This window comes from Astatotilapia calliptera, chromosome 19 (assembly GCF_964374335.1).
Source record: "Astatotilapia calliptera chromosome 19, fAstCal68.1, whole genome shotgun sequence".
Taxonomy (NCBI): domain Eukaryota; kingdom Metazoa; phylum Chordata; class Actinopteri; order Cichliformes; family Cichlidae; genus Astatotilapia; species Astatotilapia calliptera.
The window spans coordinates 9,629,119-9,647,230 of NC_137440.1; the positions used below are offsets into that span (position 1 = coordinate 9,629,119).

Consider the following 18,112-nt stretch of genomic DNA (forward strand, 5'->3'; position numbering starts at 1 on the left):
TCTTCAGCATCAACAGAGGACATCATGTGAAGACTGTCCCCACACGGAAGCCCCTGTGGACATCTCTCAGCTTTTCGCCGTAATGATCGGATCAGGAGGAGCTGACACCATGCCGGCAGACGTCCTGAGGACGCCGCAAACCCACCAACACCAGCCTTCACGGCTCACTCTGGAAGCTCCGCCTTCAGCAGCGTGAGCCTGCTGGAGGGCAGGGAGCTGAACACACGGCCTGTCTTTAAACTTCAGCTGTGTCTTTAAACTTCAGCTGAGATCAAACTAAAATGGTGAACTGGAGCTCAACAAGGTGGACTGGGACCAGAACGCCGAAACGTTTGAGAACGCAAACGTGTTTGTGGCTGAAACTAACCGCCTCAGGTTTGAGGCCACCATCAGACGCCTGAATCACTTCCTGTTTCCTTTTTCCTCGAGCATAGTGTGTGTGTGGAGATCTGACCGGTGGAGGTCCTCATCGAAGCCACGATGAAAACTTCCAGAAGAAAAATATCTGTCCTTCTGCAGGGGAGGAGCTTCAATGATATCAGATGATATCAGAAGTCGTGCTCAGGATGGCGCTCACTTTGTCTTCATTGGATTTGCCTTTGTTCATGTTTCCTTGGTCTGAACTCCAAAACAGAATAAACTCAGCTAACACGATAAAATGTAAACATTTCTATTTTATTCTATTGTTTTTTTTCTTAAGAATTGTTCCTTTTCTTTCTTCCCTCTGAAAATGTGTTATTCTATAGTTCCCCCCCCCCCCCAAGCCCCACTTCCCAGCACTTTATTTATTTATTAATTAATTTCATTTCATGAATCTCCGCCAGGAGGGGCCGACTCCCCCTGAGGTCTGCTGATGCCGACTGTGTGCAGCAGAGCTGTGGACTGTGTGGACACTTTCATATGTTCCCACTCGGATATCATAAAGACCGTGTGTGTGTGTGTGTGTGTGTCAGAGTGAGATTGTGTGTGTGGGCAGGCAGGAGGCAGAGCAGCAGCGCTTGCAGAGACATTCAGAGCGGAGCTGCAGAGCCGGTAAGACCGTGTCCTTACTGAAACCCTGAAAGTGTGTTTGTGTGTGAGCGGGCTCGTGCTGCTGGATGCAGATCATTTCTCTGGCTGGTCTGAAGCTGTGAGTTATTAATTATTGATCAGTTATTAATTGGTTTTGGCGTGTGTTATTCTTCCTGCTGGATGGAGCGTGGAGCTCATTCATGTAATATTCAGAGAGCACGTGCGTGCAGGATGATTAACAGCGGTGAGCACGCGGGTCGTTTCCAGCTGGAGCACCATAAAGGCACAGACTACGTCACATCACCTGTGGAGGGAATACCTGGGTCTCAGTCACGTCACTGTGATGTCCCACAACACCTGAAGGCACCGCTGTCGTTCCTAATGAGCAGTGAGGTGTTGGAGGATCGCCACCTCCACCGCTCAGCACAGCTGACTCTCAGGTGTGAGTGACGCAGCAGGCAGGTGCCCACAGCAGGATTAGTTTACAGTTCACATATAGTCCTGCTGGGGTCTGAATCAGGAGTCCCGATGTTGGTGGTGCCGTGTTATCCTGGGAGCTTCCCGGCTGTAGTCAGGATGTGCGGTAAATGATGCATGGGTTCAGTCTGTGGTGGTTTCGGGTAGGCTCGCAGGAAATCTGGCACGCAGGGCGGCTTCTCTCTCCCACTCAGAGCCTGTGTCCTTTCAGCTGCTCGATCAGAGGCTGAGTTAGTATTCGGGGGGCGTCGGGGTCCCGCGGGGGCAGCAGCAGGCCTGAAGAACGTTCAGCTGCAGAGGCTGAGCTCAGGTGTGGAGCGTTATTAAAGCAGCGTGCAGGACGTGAGGCCATGATGCACATTAATAATGTATTTGTTGCAGACCCCCGGGGCCTGAAAGCTTCGAGCTCACAGTGGGAACCTGCTCGCTGTGGATTCAATTACAGGCAGGCGGTGTGGACATGACACTTGGCTCTGAGTGGGCCCACCCCACTCTGATCAGTTTAGCTAACCGAAGGTCTGTGAAGGTTCTCGGCCATCCAGGTCATCGTGGAGAGTTGTGAGAGCCCGTTAAGGCGTCTGGGAAGGATCTCAGAGCTGGATTACACCCACTCACATCTCAGTAAGTCACATGATACGGTGGAGCAACATCTCACAGTGGGTTCACCTGATTGTGACCCACACCCATCTTCACACCTTGGCTCGTGTGATAGGTAGAGGATCAATAGTGGGTCCACAGCCCTCTTGGGGACACTCCGGTCTGTTAGAACTGAAACGTCTTCATGGAAACTTTCAGAGCTCCTTAAACTAATCGTACATCAATGAGTCAAAGCATTGAAAGCCCCTCAGTCAGTCTCTGTGGGAGTCACACAGGTGGGACAGATCGACTGACCCTGATAGCCCACGGCTGATGCCACACCTGTGGCTGACGGACACAGCTGAGATACCATCATACGAATAGCGGGGAGCGGTTCAGAGCAGGGGAGTCTCAGGGAGGTGCTCGGCGGTGAGGACGGAGACGGACGCTGGGACTAACACTGCTGTCCAGCTTCGTCCACACTGGATTTATTTGGGTTTCTTTCTGGCTCCGACTGTGTCCGTGCCCTGAGGCAGCGAGCCGCCCACGTGCTGGTCGTGTCTCTGGGAAGAATCCCACTGGAACTTTCTGGCAGGCTGAAGCAGCCATGCGTCACACGCCAAATTACACGCGAGGGCAGTCAGGAGCTGCAGTTCCTCTGGTGTCCAGCAGGGACAGCACAAACATGTGAGAGGCTGACACTGCGCTGGGCGCACAGATAACCTCTGCCTACGTTATGTATCTGCATTGTGTTCTTGGGGGCGTGGCCTGTGTTTTATCGTGGTGCTGATGTCGGTGCTTTTGTTGACATTACATAAACTGCACATTAGCACATTCACACCGCTCGCGTGTGCGTTATTCATAACACGGGCATCCACCGACACTAAGAGCTGCCCGACGGAGGTGGAGGTGGGGACGGCCCTGCAGACTTCAGCTGCAGCTGCTGCAAACTAACACGTCCTGTAATCTGAGAAGCTCCACCTGCAGTCCTTTCGTGAACACAGATGATCTCCGTCTCCTGGAAAAATCTGCTCCACCCATCAGCAGCTAACACGGCCAGCTGCTAGATTCAAACCCAGGACCTTCTCCCTGTGAGGCAGAAATGCTGACCACCGCTCGCCTACACCTGCAGAAACATTTGACCCTGAGCTCAGTCTGACTTAAAGAAGAGCTCCGCCTCTTCCTGTAGAGGGAGTCCAGGCTGTCTGAGGCCTGCTGCTCCTCAGCGACCTCCACATGAATGCTGACAGTCTGAAGAATGACCTCTGACCTGAGGAAATCACCTCCTCATCTTCACTGTGAAGTTCTTCACCTCCAATCAGATTCCTGTATTCCTGTTGCCGCCTGTTCCTCAAACACGTCCCATTCGTGTACAGCGTGAACAGGAACCGGGGTTGAACTCTGCGAGGTGCAAACTGCTCAGAGACACGTTGTCATGACGAGCTGCAGCAGCCAATCAGCTGCTGATAAATACAGACGCCCCCACCCTCTCCTGTTTATCTCTAAGAATGCTCGAGCAGTAAGAAAAAGTCCGGCAGCGCCGCCTCTGCCACGCCACCCTTCCTGTCCGGCATCACCGGATCAGACCTCAGGGTTAAAGCGTTAGCGAACTGCGCTGTTCATGGCCGGTGCCACACAGCGAGCGCCATCAGCTCTCTAACTGCTTATCCCAGGTCATGGTGGGGGGGAGGCAGGACACACCTGCACACCTGCGTCGTGGCACAAAGACAGGAAACAGGTCTAAAAATGGCTCAGTCTGCTGGAGACTGGGGGAGGAGCCTAGGTGGAACAAATCACAGCAGCAGCGTCTCAGGACGCCGCGCACTGGCAACGGCCAGCTGCCACCTCCAAGGGGTTAATGATCGCTCCACTGGTTTCCATGACATCTGCTTCTGCTGCTTCCAGGTTCAGCATGTCAACCAAAGACCGTCTGTCGATCATCTTGGCTCAAAGTGAACTAAATGGTGAGCTTCAGTTGACACAAAGGAAAAGCTTTTATCTAGTTCAAAGTTTAAACTCATAACTCAGACTGAACGCCGTGTTTCACCTGACCTCCACATTCCTCACATCCCAATTTGATCTAGGATCTGGGATAAAGATGTTCCACGGAGGACTTAAGTGGTCCTTTGGGTCGATGTGTCACTGTGGCATCACATTGGTCTGCTGGCTCCTTCCACACCAAGTACCAGACAGCATTGCGGCGTGCCGAGCTGTCGGCTGCGAGCAGCGCTGATGAGATTCAGACCGACGGCGTCTGCGCCCCACGGACACTCGAGTGGAAGCACTCATCGACAGCAGTGACATCACAGCACGCGTCAAATCCTTCCCCTCAGATGCTCTGCAGGGCGAACGCTGAGTGATGAATCAGCTGATTCTGAAACAAGCCTACCGATGGAGACCAGAGCGCACGTAGGGATGCTCGTACGTGCACGCCGATCTGCCGAGAGGACAGCAAATCAAAACAGCTGATTTATTTCCCGCTGGATGGAGCTGATTTCCCCGGAGGGAGGAGGCCATAGATTTCATATCTGCTGCAGCTTATTAAGTGCTTTTGTTTGGTTATGAATCATGATGTGTGTTTGTTTTCCACTAATACCGTGTGGAATTTTTAGTCCTGGAAACGTTTTTTAAGGAATGAGCAGAGTCAGCTGGTGCGGCTGTGTTCGAACTTCTCATGGTGCTCGTTCACGCTGCTCGCAGTGCTTCCTTGGACGGCAGCCTCAGAGGCTGCTTTTACGTAACTGCTGTTGTGTTTGCAGAGAGAGGAGAATGAACGAGCCCGAGGCCTGCTCCGGGCAGCAGAGCGAGCTCTGAAAAGCTCCGAGCGCCTCGGGGACTCGAGCATGAGCGTGGGGAAATGAACACTCGTCATTTGTGATGTTTAAATGTTCAGCTTTAACCTGACGGGTCGAAGCAGCTGAAGATACAAATCTGGACCAATCAGATCACAGCTGCTCTGACCTGTGATGTCACTCAGACCCAGCAGCTGCAGCTATGGCAGACATTTATCCATCAGTGGGACAAATTGATTGCTGGTCCTGATCAGCATTAATACTTAAAGCGTCTCCATGGAGACCGCAGAGTCCACATCGATCGCTGTCTCCATCCTCGCGCTGATTCGTTCACAGCCGCCGTGTTTATCAGAAGGTTTCCGGTGTGAGTGAGGAAGTGAAGCTGAGGGTCAGAATGGGTGGGAATCACACAGTCTGTTATCACGGTAACCGTCTCAGAGTCTGCACTACGAGCTGGGTAACGTGAGGGTTAACTCTGAGTTTCCTGTACCACGAAGGTGTATCACCATGGTAACTGATGGTGTCGCCCTCACCTGCTCCATCAGATTCTCCTTCCTGCCGCCGTAACAGGAACTTCATGTGATTTTCACTCAGCGCGGCTAACACACACACTCCCTCTGCTGTCGCACGTCCAGTCTGGGTTTAACATCTGCACAGTCGCACTCTGTCCTTTATAAACTCTGCTGTCGGGACATTTATCCATGTTTGTGATTGGTCAGAGGGTGGCAGCCCAGCCCCCGCTTCATAGTGGACTGAGGAGGAGAGGAGGAAAAATATCAGCGAGGGGCAGCCAATAACAGAGGAGGAAAGCTGATAAAGACAAGAAGTGCGAGGAAGTCCAATCACCAAAATAAAACAGGAAATAACATCACAGAATGAATTCCTTTTGATCGTTAATGAAACAGGTAATGGTTTAATCAGTGATCAGTTTATGATTAATGATGCTGCTGTTATATTCAAACTCAGGCAGGATCACGACGGTCATCCTTATTAGGTTTGGTTCTGTGAGTTTTGTGATTCGAGTCTGAACCGTCTGATTCAGAAACAGCAGGAGAGGAGCAGGTGGGTTGCAAAGCAGCTTGCAGCTGTGGGTGGACTGAAGCAGTTTTACTAGAATGAGTTCTGAGTGTTTCTAACAGGATGTGTGGCTGAGCCTTCAGCTCATGTGGGGCTGCTCCTCCTCTGAGCTTCATGAAAACTTGGAACAAAAAAACCAATATCCATCCATCTTCTTCTGCTTTATCCGAGGCCGGGTCGCGGGGGCAGCAGCCTAAGCAGAGAAGCCCAGACCTCCCTCTCCCCAGCCACCTCCTCCAGCTTATCCGGGGGAACACCAAGGCGTTCCCAGGCCAGCCGAGAGATGTAATCTCTCCAGCGTGTCCTGGGTCTGCCCCGGGGCCTCCTCCCGGTGGGACATGCCCGGAACACCTCACCCAGGAACACGCCAAGGAGGCATCCTTGTCAGCTGCCCAAACCACCTCAGCTGGCTCCTTTCGATGTGGAGGAGCAGCAGCTCTACTCTGAGCCCCTCCCGGATGGCTGAACTACTCACCCTATCTCTAAGAGAGAGGCCAGCCACCCTCCGGAGGAAACTCATTTCCACCGCAGCTGAACAAAAAAACTTTTATTTTGAAATTTCAAACCTTTTATTTTGAAGTGTTTCAGCTTTGGTGGCTTACACAACCCTGGTGACTCGTGGAGAAAAATGAGATTTGTTCCCAGTGAGAAGCCAGTGGGGTTACTGTACCTGAGGCTGTTGTATCTGTCGACGCACTGAAGCACAGCAGGGTTTTTGAGCCGCAACCAGCTGAGTTTGTGTTTCCTCGCGAAGGCTGCATTCCACTAACCCAGAAAAAGATTTAGTATGTCCCAAATAGTATGTCAGAAACAGCCAAAAATATCACGACGTCCGACTGCATCTGGCCACATTTTGCAGTCTCTGGACTTTTTTTTGTCTCTCTGACCCAAAGTCCTTAGCTCGCCGTGAGATACGGCAGAGAGACGGGACCACAGTGACGCCGCACGCGCTTGAAATCGTTAACTTTTAATGATGAACACAGACTGTGCTGCGACAGCAGTCACGGTTTGACTGCACGCAACGTTTTCAGACTGTACGACATTCTGAATTTGGAGGAAAACGCAAGCAGTCGTGACCGCCAGGTGAATGCATCAGAGAGGCAGGAGCATCGTCCTGACACGCTAACTCAGCACTGTCACCTCACATCAAGGTTCGTGGTTCAAATCTCCTGATCAGCTGCACATGCTCCCTGTGGTTCTACCTGGTTCCAGTGACTGGGCGTGGCTGACACTGGGACGGAGGTTTTAAGTGTCAGTGCAAACGGTCTTTTATTGTGAAACTCTGCACGTACAGGTACAGCTCATACGTTCATCCACAGGAAACACAATGAGAAGGTTTTGACTGGATACTTCCTGCCCCCTGCTGATGTTACATCACAGCTTAATAATATCAAACATGTTTATAACAATGAGCTCAGAGTGTGAGTAAAAAGCTTTAAACATCTCTGATACTGAAGCTCCACATCCTCCCTCTTCTGTATACAGTCTGTGGTTTCTGAGTAAGATTAACCGGGATGATTTTTTTTTTTTTTTTTTTTTAATTCATATTTTTATTAAGGTTTCAAAAGCAGGCATTCACAGTATGTACATCATGTAAGCATTCTTCATACTTAGGTTATCTGCCTTAAATACTGAAATAGTATTTTAATTTACATCCAAGTCATAAGGGAAGAATACTTACAACGATAGAAGTAATTGAAACCATCACATAACCGGGATGATTTTACGCCTGATGAGTCTGACTTCACCGTCTTCTGGATTTCTGTGAGACTTTAATGTGTTTAACTCGGGATTAACTCTTTAAACTAGCTCAGAGTCCACTTTAACCATTTAACCTCATTTTTAATAGTTCATGTGCAGACCGACGTCCGGCATGGGAACAGCTGTGCTTCGTGGCGAGCAGTCGTGTCACAGCAGCTTCACATGAATCTGCCCCGTGAAGCGAGCAGCACTGCAGGCGCATCGATGTGAGCTCACACGCCGCTGTGCGCTGACAGAACTTCTCACGATGGGCTAAAGCAAACACAAACATCCTGTGATTTGGAGGAAATGTGTTTATGTCACAGTTATTAGCCGTCCTGTTTATTATGCATCGTTAACGTGCTTATTTTACAAACCCGTCTCAGCCAATCAGAGCCGACGATGACGAGGATGAGCTCTGTGGCACAGCACTCTGAGGATGAAGCAAACACTGACAGGACGCTCGCGGGGTCTAATTTACCACTTCCTGCTGCCGCCATGGTTACCACCATCAGGTGACTGATCACAGAGTCATCTGTTACCATGGTGATCTCGGCGTGGATGTGTTCCTGCAGTTTTAACCCCGAGTCGGTGCTCGGTGAAGCTCTCTGGTCAAATGGTTCGTCTCTGACACGCTGAGCCTGCTGGCGAGGGTTTGAATTTGAGTTGGTGACCAATCAGAGCAGTGTGTGTGGCGGGAAACCGTCAGCTGTCTGTGAGCTGAGAGGAAAAAGGTGACCCGTGCAGGTGCCGCTCGCGTATCAGACGGCCTTCTCAGTGTTCGGATGGAGCATGCAGGATAGCTGCGTGTGTCTCAAAGCTCGGCTCGGCTCGACTCTCCGGGAATGTTGTGCACATCCGGCTGTTCCTTAATCTGACTGATTTAAACCGGAGAGGACGGATGTAGCGAGATGATAGCCGTGGTTTCAGAGTGCGGCCTGCTGCGGCTCTAAACGCTTTGCAGCGTGTTATTAAGGAGTCGCTGCAAAGACGCCGCCATGCCAAAGCTAACAGATATAGTTAGAGGTTACGCTGACTGTCACCATCGCTCCATTTAGACGCTCGCTCCGACCAGCACAAAAACAAGTCTTCCTTCACACGATGTGACCTTCAGCTCGGCGAGGAAACCCGGCCTCTGCTGCACACGAGACATAAAAACACCACTTCATATGGAGGGATAAACCTGAGACATGGAGGCTGACAACAAGCTGCACGCCTACAGCTCCTGCACACATAGGCGGATGTGCACACGTGTTTCATGGCATTATTTGAAAGGACTGAGTCACACTGACCCTTTGTTTTCACTGATGCTGTGCTTGACTGAGGTTTGCTGTCACTGCGGTGCATGGGGCACAGCAGCCCATCTCTGCAGGTTTGGAGGGTCTGTACGTAAAACCTCCGCTAGACACAACACAGTGAGCTGTGTCAAAGTCACCCACACTGGAGGACTGGAATATCTGTACTCCTAAAAACAACAACAAGCAGAGGAACTCGACGAGCAACAAAAGCTGAAGGCAGACCGACTTGAGTGACGGTCGCTGACTGAGGTGACCAACTCTGTCACGACTCTGACAAACAAACTGGCATAAAGCGGAGCGCTGCTGAGAGCAGGATTATGCTGGCTGAAGAACAGCAGTCGAATCCACCAGGACAATGAAGCAACTTTCCATCTAGAACATCAGAGACGAAGAAGTCAGGACTCTTTGCTGGTTTCTGTAGTTTAAAGAGCGGCTCGCAAAGGACGGGCCGAGGCAGAACCACAGCGAGTCCAGTGCAGACAAGACGTTTGTTGAACAGGAAGTTTGTGTTGATTCCATCTGAATCCGGGCTTCACGACAGGAAGCTGCATCTGTTCTCAGTCCTGAAGGCAGTGGAGCATTTCTACCACCCTGGAAACGCTGTCTCGCCTCTGCTCGCACAAACACCTTTTTCCTCTTTTTCTGAACCAGCTTCTGTTCTGGGTTCAAATCAACCTGAGCTCTGTTTTCCAAAGAGTACGTCACTCGAACTGCAACACGTTAACCAGGGAGAACTTCACAGGTTTACTTTCATCTGTGTGCCGTTCATGTCATCATAGCATGAAGCAGGACTGACGTGCGTTTCTCAACCATTAGAGATTTCACACAGTGACAGAGCCTGAGAACTGAGGAAGTATGAGCGGCCACACGGAGCGCCTGGATTAGCTCACCAATCAGATTTCATCAAACATTCGCAGAAACGCATCGAAACACGTCGCCCTTCTTAGCGTAGTGGTAAGACCACACAGCTTTGGAGTGGAAGTCGCAAGTTTGATTCCCTCCCAGTATCCAGTAAGGGTCCTGGCTAGGCCCACCAAGCCCTGACATGGCGCGGCTACATCTGCGGCCTGTCTGCAGCTCGGACACGACACATTTCACTGCATGTTGTGCTCTGTATGATTGTGTACGTGACCAATGAAGCTCGTTTCTTTCTTCTTTTCTCAGAGTCTGGCAGTAACCTCACTGGACACTCAGTTTAACGGGTTCTGGAATAAAAATATGCTTGGCGTGACTGCGGCGTGACCTCGCCGTGACCGCGGCGTGCTCAGTCAGTAGATCTATCAGTGTTTAAACAGGTGTTTCAGTAGACGATGAGCCTTTAATGAGGAGCTCTTGAGTCAGTGTCGCTGAGCTTTTTATTGAACTCGTTTGGACAGAAAAGTCCCACATCTGCATTAACACGTGGGCCGTTGGTTTCTTAGTATTTTGACACATCTGCGTCGTGGGTGGATATGAAACATGGAAACGCTGTCCCATCACAGTTACAGAAGAAAAGTTGACGTTTGGCACAAAGCCCTGCGGCGTGCAGGGGAAACCCGGTGTTGCTCATGTTTCCCAATATGGAGAAATTCAGATTTGAGAGGTGGGGGTCGGGCGGAGGTTTCAGGACGTGCCTGACGAGGTGAGAGAGGAGACTTTAAGGGGCCTCAGCACCCGGATGGCCTGAAACGCTGCAGCCATCGCCATCACATCCTGGGCCTCTGGAGTCAGCGATCATATTTGTGTTTGACTGGCTTTACTGCGTGTTAATAAAGGGGACCTGTCTTTGACTGCAGCCTCTTCTCACCCCCTCTGTTTATGTCTGAGGATGGGAGGAGTCTCCCTTCGAGTCCACTTCCTCCTGCCGGCTGATACGCACGCTCACAAATATCTGAGCACCCGGTGCCGCGGTTATTACTGAGACTGCAGGATGGAGAGGATGTAGCACGGCTGCCGAGGGTGAGACCGACGACAGAGGGGTGGTGGTGCGCTTTTAGTGTGACAAAAGACACCAGCCGTGGGTGTGTGGATGTCTGCAGGTTACTGTGAGGCTGTGATCAGCGTTTGTAAAAGCTTTGTTATAGTAGAGTCAGTGTAAGAGTACCCGTGTTATCATTGCAGACAGCAGCCAAAGAAACTGACCAGAGGAAGTAGTTTCTCAATGCAGTCATTTTTCTGCCGCGTGTCACAACGAGTGGCTCCTGCTCCGTGTGTGTGTCTGTGTGTGTGTGTGTGTGTGTGTGTGTGTGTGTGTGTGTGTGTGTGTGTGTGTGTGTGTGTGTGTGTGTGCGTCTGTGTGTGTCTGTGTGTGTGTGTGTGTGTGTGTGTGTGTGTGTGTGTGTGTGTGGGGCAAAGTGCTCCTGCGCAGTGTACCAGATGCACAGAGAAAAGTTGTCGTACCATAGGCAAGAGGAGTGTGTGTGTGTGTGAGGGAGAGAGAGAGAGAGTTCGTCGTCTGTAAGAATAAAGCATATCGTGGTTGTTGTGATGCTGCGCGGCTCTGTTGGCGGTCGTTTGTCAGCGGTGACTCGGGGCTGATGTCTCTGCTGATGTTTCAGACTCCAGCCAGCAGCACAGCAGACACAGCGACACATCTCACAGGTGTCACGATGTGAAGCACAAAGGATTTTGGGCAGTTTGGGCTGATCTCAGGTATTCAGGACGTTTGCTCCACAGGTGAGGAGCCTAAAAACTGAAAGCTGGGTCGCTGTGTGTTGTCTGAGCTGTGGGGGCACAGATTTCATCTCATCGCTGCTTTGTAAAAGGATTTTAAATCTGTGGTGTGAGGACGTGCAGTGATCTGAGAGGACGACCGAGCAGTTCAGGTGTTTGTCTCAGTGAACTCGTCTCTTTCTTTAAGACAGTCAAAAATCCTTGTTACGATTTTCTGACTGCGGTCGTTCCAATGAAGCTGAGGCCTGTGTTCACGTTAGCTTCTGTGTACGAACCCAGGACAGAGACAACATGCTGAGAAACGTTTTTCCAGCACCACACAAGCTTTAAATAATAATAATACATGTGAAACAGCATCAGTGTGTTTTTAGATTTAACACCAGCCCACACCTGCAGGCAGTCCCCCGCCAACCTCATGTCATGAGTGGGATTAAGTCTGAGAACCCACGCAGACACAGAGAGAGAGGCCGGGGGATTCAAACTAGGAACCACGTCACTGTGAGATGTCAGCGCTAACCGCAGAGAAACAGGCTGTTTTTACTGTGCGACGTGCCACACCACAACAGGAAGTCGCTGCTGGAGGACAGTTTTAACGTCTCTGTCCCAAATTACAGATGCTGATTCAGGCCGAGGAAGGGAACGTTTCAGACGCTGGGCTTCAAGTTTCTCACATATTCATTTCAAACAGCTGCAGAAAAACAGAGGATGCAACTTTAAAAATGAGAAAATGTTGGTTTGAGATGATGTGACGCAGAACCATGTCTTCATATCTGTGCACAGATTACTCATCATTTCAGCATTAGATAAGGGAAAACAGCAAAAGATACAAACAGGAAGTTCCCAGAGCAACGTGCTCGTCGTCCGATGCTCTCATGACTCTTGTCAGAGGAGCAGCACTGAGTGCGCTCACAGAAATGCTTCAGAAAGTCTCGTGGGTCAGCACGGGCTGGCGTTTTAAATTATTGGCTACATGTTGCACATTTCCAGGTACCCTACAGGAGCGCATCAGCGCGGCGCTCTGGGTGCAAACTGAGGACTGTAGAGCTGCTCAGTGTCTCCACCTGCTGGATTTCAAACCTGAGCTCAGCCTGTAACCAAGCTAGCAGTCAGGTTTGGACAGGAAGTCTGCGCGTTCCAACCGCACATCACAATCTATTTCAGCCTGAGGGCTGCACCTCAGAGGGTTAGCGTGCGTGTGGATGACCTGAGAAAATGTCTGTGGGATTAACATCACACATTCAGTTTAAAGACAGAAACGAGATCATATTTACTTCTTTAACCTCTCTCTGCTCACCTGCAGGGGGGTGTGTCTAATCTGGACTAAGCTACACTGTCTCCTCTTCCACAGAGCAAACCGTCCAATCAGAGGCCCGATGAGACAAGAGCGGGTTAATCCACCGCACAGAGCGCCGAGCAGCACGCGTGCTCTGGACAGATGAACGAGTCAGGGTGAAACAGTGTGAGCGGCAGTATGATGGTGATCAACAAGTCTGAAGAAGACATGAGCAACTGCAGCATCAACCATGGGATCCACCAGCACGTGTTCTCCTGCGTCTATATCCTGGTGCTCATGGTGAGTGATGGAAGTATCTTAGCTTTTCGGAAGTATTTCCCGAGTGCTGATAAACGGTGCTCCAGGATCTCCATGTGCTGGATGGTGAATGATCTTGTGTTTGTAGGTTGGTGTTCCTGCCAACGTGTACTCGCTATACCACGCTGCCCTTCAGCTGAAGCAGAGGAACGAGCTGGGCGTTTACCTGATGAACCTCACTGTGTCTGACCTACTATACCTGGCGTCTCTGCCTTTCTGGCTCCAGTACTTCTTTCAGGTAACATAGAGACGTCCTCTCCGCTTGCTCTTCCCTCGGCGGTTCTTCACGGTGCGTCTGAGGCGCTCTGGTTTCAGTCAAAGTGTCGGTGTCATCACAGACAGTTAGCACAGCACCGTGGTGTCGTCCGCCCACCACAGTGGAAGGCTGTGGTTGGAGCTCGACTTCAGGTTCAGTGCCATTAAAAGTGCCACAAGCTGCAGTTCCTCTAGGATCCACCGGGGGCTCCAGCAGTGAGTCAGTCCCACAGACTCCCACAGTTAAACGTTCCTGCAGAAATAAACATGTTTACATCCTGATGCACAAACTGTTTGGTCTCTGTAGATCATTTCCTCCTTTATAACAGCTGTACGAGGGAGGATGTGTTTGTCACTCACATTAAGGCTTAAAGTTTGCATTTTAGGGGCGTGGCCTCTCTGAGTGACAGGTGGATGCTGACACAGGTGGCTGTAGCTGCTAGCTGCCTGCTAGCTTCACCTGAACCGGACCGTGTTTGTGCTGTTGGAGCCTTTTGGTCCCTTTTAATGGTAAATGGTAAAATGGTAAATGGCCTGCATTTGTATAGCGCTTTTCTAGTCCATAGGACCCCAAAGCGCTTTACACTACATTCAGTCATTCACCCATTCACACACACATTCACACACTGGCGATGGCAAGCTACATTGTAGCCACAGCTGCCCTGGGGCGCACTGACAGAGGCGAGGCTGCCAGACACAGGCGCCACCGGGCCCTCTGACCACCACCAGTAGGCAAACACGGGGTTAGTATCTTGCCCAAGGACATTTGGCATGCAGCCAGGATGCAGCCTGGGATCGAACCACCGACCTTCTGATTAGTGGCTGACCTGCTCTGCCACCTGAGCTACAGCCATGACATCATGTGACCAAAAACATGGCTGCTGTGATGTCACTGTGCTAACAGATCTCTCTAACGTCGTCCCGCTAACAGAGTCTTGTGACCTGTGGCCGTGTTAAAGCTCTGCTTGGATTAAGTTGGTGTTAGGTGGAGGTGAACTGGGCCATTATTAGCAGTCTCCTGCCCTGACAGCGTGCGCGGGTGGAGTTCCTCCACCTGCCTGTCCTATTTGATCCACCTTCAGTCTGCTGTTGCTGTTTCAGGACGATGATTGGCGTCACCGAGAATGGCTGTGTCAGATGTGTGGTTTCCTGCTCTACGAGAACATCTACATCAGTATCGGCTTTCTGTGCTGCATCAGTCTGGATCGCTATCTGGCTGTGGTCCATCCTTTGAGGTAAGACGGTCTCCCGTCGTTTCGTCCTTCGTGGCTGAGATCAGGACGTCTTTGGGTTTATGAAGAAGTAAAATCACCACGACGCGTTCTGCCCGCAGGTTCACGGCTCTGCGCTCCATGAAAGCAGCGTCCATCATCAGCGCCATCATCTGGCTGAAGGAGATCGCGGTGGGCGTGTTTTTCTTTCACCATAAGGAGCTCAGCAAAGATCCCAGTAACCACTCGCTGTGCTTCGAGCACTACCCCATGAAGTCGTGGGAACGTCCAATCAACTACTACCGCATCAGCATCGGCTTCATGTTCCCGCTGGCCATTCTGTTGGTACGGTAACGGCTTTACACGTTCTTTGTATGTTTCAGGATTTCTGCGTTGGTCTTAAAGAAGTGTAGAGAACGAGAGCTGGTTATGGTCAGGAAGCCACGCGTCTCCTGGCTCGGTGCCACAGCCATGAGTCCGCCGCTCTGGGTTAATCCCACATCTTCACGATGTTCTCAGTTATTTCATATTTGTAGTTAATTTGTTGTTCAACATTTTCAGCTGCTCACCATATACGATGACCTTATTTGGTTATTCAAACGCTTCCTTTTCTCGATGTCACGATTTTTTAACTCTTCGCTTCACTGTTGAGAATAAATGTTGTTCATGTTTTTCTGATGAATCTATCCACGGCGCTGGTTTAAAGTATAAATCCCTGAAAACTGGAGTCAAACACAGTAAATGTAGACGAGTACCTGATTCTCCTGTAACCCCGGCGCCTTGTTTTGTCTCGGTTAGATTAGCTACCTGTGGGTCCTGCGAGCGGTGGGCCGGAGCGCGGGAATGCAGCCGGATCAGAAGATGAGGATCAGGCAGTTAGTCAGCAGCACCATCCTCATCTTCCTCGTCTGCTTCTCGCCCTACCACGTCTTCCTGCTGGTGCGCACGCTGCTGGAGGAGGAATGCAGCTTCATCGAAGGTACCGTTTCACTCGCAGGAAGCCGTCCGATAAATAAAGATGGTGCCGTAATACTGTGGTGACACGGTTCTTGTTTTTCAGCCATATTTAACTACTACCACCTGTCCCTGCTGCTGACCACCCTGAACTGCGTGGCCGACCCAGTCCTCTACTGTTTCGTCAGCGAAAGCGCCCGCCGCGGCCTCTACAGAGTTGTCTTCAGACCTGTCGCCAGGATACTCTGCTGCTGCCGTCGCCGTGGCAATGCCAGTCCCGCCAGTCCGGCTAACGACTCCCACGAGGTTGCCACGGACGAGAACAATGGCCAGCCGAACGTGACGCTGCTCACGCACAGCAATACGCTGAACAACGGCCAAATGGACGCCGCCTGCAGAAACACGAGTTTAATCACACGGATGCACGAAGAAAGCGTCAAAGCACGAGTCACAGAGAATAACACCTTGGAAATGTGTGTGACAGAGAAGCAGAAACAAAACCCCGACAGGACGGAGGGACGTGGGCAGAAATGAAATGATCAGCACGCCTCTGGGTACCAATGACCCGCCTGCACGATGAGGGCGGGCTGTACTCCGTGGGGGCGTGTCTGTGCTGATGCAACAGCCCAGCCTGAGGGAGGTCAGGGTGGATCTGAGGTCTGCAGACTGAAAGCCCCCGTTACCCCTCTGTGGCGTCTGACACGGCGCAACATGGCTGACAAAACGCACACGAGGAGTTCTGAAATACTGCAGAGTGTCACGGCATCACGTCTAATAAGACTTCATCATGTTAGACACACATTCGCGTCTAATAACTCGCCTGAAAGGCTCCGTGTGGCAGCGATGAGGTTCCTGTCAAACAGGAAGCAGACGTGGAAGAAATAAACCGAACGCTTTCACCGCAGCGCCGGAACAAACAACAGGACTTCCTGCACTTTGATTTAAAGAACCACACGTAACATGAAGGGACGCAGGAAGACCCGACAGAACATTAGAAACGGTTATTGATCAGTGATCAGATTTGACCCATCGATTGGCTCCAGGACGATTTTGACTTATCGAAGCAAATTCTTTAAAACAAGTTGAGACTTTGTGACCCCTAACCTTTGGTGACCTGTTAGAAAGTGTTTCCAGAGTTCTTGTTATCCTAATAAAACGTAGTTTATTATGACGCTGAGTCACACCGATGTTCCTCGCTGTCAGATAAAGTGCAGAGGATTCAGATTCAGGACAAATCTGTCTCTACTTGAAGCAGAGCTGATAACAAACCTCATCGTTGGCATCAGTAGACTTCAGTTATTGATAATGTGAACCTCACAGATTCCTTCATGTTTAAAGGCAGCAGGGTTTATGTTAGCATGAGGAGCTTCAGACGATGCAGCGCCTGTCCGCGGTGCTTCTCTGAAACAACAGCTGTTTGCATGTCGATCCACGTGCTGCACGACCTGACACAGTCTGCCGACCAAACTATGACATCGCATTGCACTGATCACGGGTCAGTATTAGAAACATGTAGGACCAACATGGCTGCACCCACCTTATTGACAATGAAAGGTCAGGGGGCGGGATTTGGGACGAGGTCCACGAGAAGGTGACCGTGAGCGGGCGATTAGCCAAATTTCAGTCAGGTAACTTTTATTCTGGAAGCGTTTGGCCGACGTGCGGCAGTCAGACCGCCTCCCATCTGTGAAAAACACGACTCACAGTGTTCTCTTCATTTTACTTTTAAAAAGAAAACTGTTAGTTTACACACACACAGACGCACACACACCGGTCACAGCATGTCTTCATAGCCTCCCTTTGAGCCCATTTCAGCACTTTAACGCTGAGGAAAGAGACTCACTCTGGGGTCTGGATGTTGCTCTCTGCATGCATGGAAATGCCTCCAAGTCTGAATACGTACATAGTAAGAATCTGTGTGTTGACTCTGTGTGTCTATAGATCTGTGTGCTGTAACCTGCACGTAACATGAAAGTGACAGAATATTTTTATAAAGCTTTAAACTGACCACTAAACAGAAACGGTGTGTGTCTGTGTGTGTCTGTGTGTGTGTGTGTGTGTGTGTGTGTGTCTGTGTGTGTGTTTTCAGGCCTGTGGTGAGTGATGCAGCTTCCTGACTCTGAGCAGATATGGAAACGATGTAAACATTAACTTGTTACACTGTTTAATATATGAACACATCTCAGTGAAATGTTTCACCTCACAATAAATAACCAATCACAAACAGAATCCCCCGTTTTCTCAGTTTGAGTCTTTTGCCTTTCACATCAGTTATCATGACGCCAATCACCCTCCTGAAACCACCCCCCCACCCCCCCACACACACATGTAGATATGTCAGTTATGTTTGCAAAAAAAAAAAGGGGGGGGGGGGGGGGGATAGAACATTATATATAATATATACATTAGGTGAATGTGCAGTAGTAGCATTTATGCAGCGAGCAGGTGAATTCTGTACATCAAGTGAATAAATAAGAA

General features: G+C 50.5%; 1 protein-coding gene across 5 annotated transcripts; it reads left to right on the forward strand.

The window, feature by feature from the left end:
* The first annotated feature begins 1,010 nt into the window (after positions 1 to 1,010).
* gpr68 (G protein-coupled receptor 68) lies at positions 1,011 to 17,863 on the forward strand. 5 transcript variants are annotated; one of them, XM_026151179.2, is made up of 7 exons: positions 1,011 to 1,032; positions 12,972 to 13,196; positions 13,303 to 13,452; positions 14,571 to 14,704; positions 14,803 to 15,025; positions 15,479 to 15,659; positions 15,741 to 17,863. In XM_026151179.2, the coding sequence occupies exons 2-7, from the start codon at positions 13,095 to 13,097 to the stop codon at positions 16,166 to 16,168; spliced, it is 1,218 nt and encodes a 405-aa protein (XP_026006964.2). In that variant the 5' UTR covers positions 1,011 to 1,032; positions 12,972 to 13,094; the 3' UTR covers positions 16,169 to 17,863. The 5 variants fall into 5 exon arrangements, with proteins under 5 accessions (XP_026006964.2, XP_080149658.1, XP_026006963.2 ...); XM_080293532.1 differs by lacking the exon at positions 1,011 to 1,032 and adding an exon at positions 10,586 to 10,971; XM_026151178.2 differs by lacking the exon at positions 1,011 to 1,032 and adding an exon at positions 10,586 to 10,909.
* Positions 17,864 to 18,112: the final 249 nt, after the last annotated feature.